Here is a 5,347-nt window from a genome sequence, read left to right as displayed (position 1 = left end):
AAAAAAAAAAAAAAAAAAAAAAAAAAAAGAAGACACAAACATAGCCTAGGTCTACACAGGGTCAAGATCTTCAAGACGTTACTAGGCAATAGGAATTATTCAGCTCCATCATAATATTGTGGGACCACTGTAGTATACAAGATCCAACACCAAAGTGTCGTTATGTGGCATATGACTATAGTTTATCTTTTAGCCACGATTTCTTGCTTTGTTAACTTTAAATATCATACTGATTACTGATTCTGTAAGAAATTAGCTCATTTATAGTTCTTCTCCCTCTTCTCCCTCAATGTTTTTATTAGTAGTAGTTTTTGGTTCTTCTGTTGGATGCCTTTGTAACTTTAATGTATGCATTTCTCATTCCATCAACACCAGTCAACATTTCTTAATCTCCCTCTTTGTATGATAATTAAAGTATACCTTCTTCCTTTCACCCCGTTTCCTCGTAGTCATTTCTACTTTGACTTTTATGTTGTCAAGCTTGAAATCAGTTGCCAGCCTTTTATTCATTTCTCATTTTTTAACTTCTGAGTTTATTTGTTTTTTGAGACTGAGTCTTGCTCTGTCACCTAGGCTGTAGTGCAGTAGCACAATCTTGGCTCACCGCATCCTCCGCCACCTGGGTTCAAGCGATTCCCCTGCCTCAGCCTCCTTAGCAGCTGAGACTACAGGCGCATGCCACCAGGCCCAGCTAACTTTTTTGTATTTTAGTAAAGACGGGGTTTCACCATGTTGGCCAGGATGATCTCGATCTCCTGACCTTGTGATCTGTCCGCCTTGGCCTCCCAAAGTGCTGGGATTACAGGCGTGAGCCACCACACTCGGCCAACTTCTGAGTTTTTAAGTTAGATATTGGGGTGGGAAATAATTATATGTGGTCTACTATCTTGGACCCCCTAGTTTTTATTTTATAATAGTACTTTACTGTATGAGTTTCATGATATAAATATATTAAAATTGTTATTTAAACAAGAGAGTAGATACATCAGTTTGTAGAAAGTTTCTTCTTTGAAATCTCTATGATTTTTTACTTTCCAGGTACGAAAAACATTTTTCACCTTAGCATTTTGTGACTTTTGTCGAAAGCTGCTTTTCCAGGGTTTCCGCTGTCAAACGTGTGGTTATAAATTTCACCAGCGTTGTAGTACAGAGGTTCCACTGATGTGTGTTAATTATGACCAACTTGAGTAAGTAATCCAAAATATCTCTCTTCTGTCTACCATTTTACCCTTAAATTTTCTTAATGTGAAGCTATGATGTCTTAAAGTCTGTGAGGGTTTTTTTCTTCCATACAGTTGTTACAGATAATTTTTTTTAAAGTGTAGTTAGAAAATAATATGTAGAATGGCCAGTATTTCTCTCCCAAGTTGTAATTCTGGTTCAGGTATACAGTTAATTTATATTATATTAATTATATTTATTAATTAATTTATATTTATTTTATATTATCTCTAATTTACATTTATTTACAGTTAATTTATATTTATTTTATATTATCTTTTAATTAATCAAGACCCCTAACCCATAGAAATCAGTTTTGGGTAGTTTCTAGGAGGAGGGGGAAGAGTTGTTTCAATTACATTAAGTGTTATGATTTTGTACCACAGATCAGGTAGTCTGATTCTGTTAGCTATTTGTAAATTACATTTATATTCTTGCTCTCTCTCTTTCATCCCCATTCAACTCTCTTCCCCTGATTTAAGATATAAAATTTTTATATCCAGTATATATCTCTTTGTAAAATTTCTCTTTGCTGTATGCCAGTTTTTCTGATAGATTAGATTTGAGTCTATTATAATCTCTTTTTGTGTCATTGTTGCTGCTGCAGCTAAAGTCTTACTTTCCTTGATCACTTGAGCAAATAAAACTTAACTCTTTAAGTAAATCATAACGTCACCTAATTTACAGTACATAGTTTTTCTTCTCATTCTCTAACCATAAAGCCTGATTTTCATCTTGTAATATGTAGAAATTTGCTGAATAGAATGATTAGTTTTAGGCTATGAGCATGCCCTTGAAAGTGCAATATAATTTTTTTTAAATAAGCCTTTAGACAAAAATCCAACTAATTGAATTTTAACAGACGTTTCTGAGAATGGAATTTGATCTCAGGTTTTTCTGTTAACTCTGTGTTTTGGTATATGAAGTTTCTGGGTTTTGCACAAGTTAGGTTTGTTTTGTTTTGTTTTGTTTTGCCTCACAGTTTGCTGTTTGTCTCCAAGTTCTTTGAACACCACCCTATACCACAGGAAGAGCCTTCCTTAGCAGAGACTGCTCTTACATCTGGATCATCCCCTTCTGCACCCCCCTCAGACTCTATTGGGTATGATTTGACTTCTGCTCTTCAGTGATATGCTACTTGAACTGCTTTCTTTTGGATCTCCTGGTTAATTAGAAACCTTTCTAACATTTAATGGTTAAATTAAGGATTTTTTCCCCAAATAACTTATTTTATCACACCAATAAGATATTTACGTGCATTTGGTACAAATAAATGGGATTAAAGCTGACATAGACTATTTTAGAACCAGTCCTGAAAAAAATCAAGCAGCAGATAATTTTGCGTCTTCACCTTGAATTCATCTTTTATTAAGTACTGAAGTATATGACTTCGACCTATGAAGAAGCACTGACATATGAGACAATGGCTAACAATGTAAAAATAGTATATAATTATAATCTATTTATGATGGAGTTTATTAAACTGTGATGAGGACATAAATGTTTTCATGTTTACAGAAGGAAGAATAGTGAGAAAAAGAGAGTGCTCAGGAAAACTTAATGAAGAAGGTGGGATTTGAACTAGACTTTAAAGAATTACTACCATCTGAATGGGCCTAGGGAATAGAAGCATGGTGAGAGGGGAATGGATGAACAACGTATATAAAGGAAATGAGGATGTTAAGTTTAGGAGCTAGTGAAGAAAGGTTTATCTAATTTAAGAAGTACCATGTGTAAAACCAGATTATAGAGCTTCTTGGAATTGAGGCTGGAATTTAGACTTAGATGTCGTTAAGTAGATTACTAACTTGATGAAAATGGTTTTAAAGAAAAAAGCAATTAGTGATGAAATACAGATGGATTGACAGAAAATTTGGGGTGAGGAAGGCCAACCTAGGATGTTGTTGGTAGCGAAGACTGAGAGAGGCATGAAGACGAGTTCAAGTGGTAGAAGTGTGGAAAAGGGATGGATATTCATAAATATAATGAAAGAAAAAAATTAGTGGTATTATTAATCAGTTGTGGAGGATAAATTTGAGAACTGACTTTAAAAATAATGCAAACACATCATATATTTAAGCTTTATAGTAGGAAATAAAAAGGAAGACGCAATAAAGACGAGTTAAGTGGATGTCAGTTTGCTTCGGAACATTTCTCCAACTCCTGGCCTCAGGTGATCTTCCTGCCTCATCCTCCCAAAGTGCTAGAATTATAGGTGTGAGACACTGCATCTAACTAGCTTTGAAACATTTCTGACACAGGTTTGCTTACTCTTTCATATTGGATTTGGGGCAGTATTATTTAGTCTGTGTCTGGAAGTATATGCTTAAAAAGAAAGAAAGAAAAAAATATCCACATACAGCGTTCCTGAGATGTTAAGATTAGAAATATTTATTATCAGGTTTAACCCTGCTTCCTCCCACTCTGCACTATGTAATGCTATTTCTTTAGATTTCTATCTAGAGAAATTTTTTCAAAATCAGTTGACGTTTTTAGTACAACTTTGTAATTTTTACAAAGCCAACCTTTCTGGTGATCTCATAGGTTAGAAAAGCTTGCAAAAGAATTGTGTATTAAGCAGTGGGTGTTCTTACCTATTTGGAACACTGGAAAATGCAGCCCTTGTGTTCTCTTGTCAGGTTGTAGCAGTTCTCTATTCTGATGGAGTAATTTTATTCCTGTTGGTTCTATCATTACTTGTGTGCAGCTGTGTGTTTTACATGGTCAAATCAAAATGTTCTTATTGTTTGTTTTGGTTTTTAATTAATCTTTTGGTTATAACATTTTCTCCTGACAGATGCTATAGACCATGATGCCTTTCTAATGGCCGGTCCCAGTTCTGTGAGCAGTTATAAAACACTATAATGAAATTAGCTTGGCCTCTCTGAAGGTTTATAATGGTAATGATCCAGGACATTTGCCTTCCAGTGAAGGAACGCTATCTTAAAATTAAGAAACCATTTGCCTGTGCCATGAATATTTTATTGGTAACTGAACTGAAATCAATTCTGATCTTGAGCAAATGATAAGATATTCAAACTTGTCTATAATTCATTTTCCTGATATTTTTATGACATAACTGTATATGGTTGTCTCTATAAAGATAGAAGCCAATCTTGATCAGTATCAAAACTCTTTGGCAGTTTGTTACTAGTCCTGATAACAATAATAATGGTCATGAAACAAGTGTAATAATGGATGTAATCAAGAAATACTGGAGAAGTGATACATTGCCTAGTTTTGAATACAAAATGAGAGATACCTCCTTTTCTACGTTTTAAAAATGCTGTAGAATGTATAAATTTATGAAAAGTCAGCATTTAAAATGTGCATATCACCTAACCAAAGTTTTCAAAACTTATAAATATTATAGTTAAGAATGAGATCTAAACTAATTGGTAATTTGCTGAAGGGTATTAGAATTTAAGTTTCTTTTATCTTTAATTTGATACTGTTTTAAAGAGGTTTGCTGCAAGATAGGCACAGGTATAACTGGGAAAAAGCCAGTTTGCTGACTGCCAAGATACTTCATAGGTATAAGTTACCTTGGTTAATGGAAAGATTTCCCAGTATAGTAACATAATTTTATCAATTACCAGAAATGATGAAAATAGGAGTTATACTGGTTTATATTAACCAAAATAAGAAAAATAAACAAATCAGGATGCCAGGTAGTATTTTTCACTCTTCTTTTGGAAGAGATTTATGGGAAATCAAATTATAATCAGAAGACTGTTTTCCTTAGGCATACACAGAGTTAGGACATGGTTCAGATATTTAATGACATCAGGTTATGATCACTTCAAATGTTCCCCTGTACTTGCCCTCAAAGCTAGACAAGTTGACTTGGTGGACCAAGGCACAACTATTAGATACCAACTACCAAGCTGAGTTTCTCTGAATTTGTGTCATACACAGATACCCTCATTTTGTAATATATGCATTCTTTAGATATGATAATGAAGTCTGTCAGATTAAATCAGGTTTTTGTTTTTCTTCTGGACCAATGTCGTTTGCATACGTATTTCTGATTTGTTATCTACTACTTGTTTCTGTCATATTCCTAACTTGATAAGTTTCAGAAATGACTTACCGCCATCTCTGCCTATACCAGATTAATTGTACA

At 33.9% G+C, this 5,347-nt stretch overlaps 1 protein-coding gene across 7 annotated transcripts in view; it reads left to right on the top strand.

Annotated features, from left to right (window-relative positions):
• BRAF (B-Raf proto-oncogene, serine/threonine kinase) overlaps positions 1–5,347 on the top strand; it is a 203,603-nt gene that overhangs the window by 129,530 nt on the left and 68,726 nt on the right. For all 7 annotated transcript variants that reach the window (XR_001816831.2, XM_017499757.2, XM_037728266.1 and 4 more), the window contains 2 exons: positions 1,039–1,187; positions 2,204–2,323. Coding sequence is in view for 6 of the 7 variants with exons in the window: in XM_017499757.2 (XP_017355246.1) it covers positions 1,039–1,187; positions 2,204–2,323 (269 nt within the window). In the remaining variant the exon portion in view is untranslated. The remainder of the gene's footprint in view (positions 1–1,038; positions 1,188–2,203; positions 2,324–5,347) is intronic.

The sequence above is a fragment of the Cebus imitator genome, unplaced genomic scaffold (assembly GCF_001604975.1).
Source record: "Cebus imitator isolate Cc_AM_T3 unplaced genomic scaffold, Cebus_imitator-1.0 Scaffold260, whole genome shotgun sequence".
Lineage (NCBI taxonomy): Eukaryota > Metazoa > Chordata > Mammalia > Primates > Cebidae > Cebus > Cebus imitator.
Note: the sequence above shows the minus strand (reverse complement) of the source record. Positions and strands in the feature narration are given on the sequence as shown.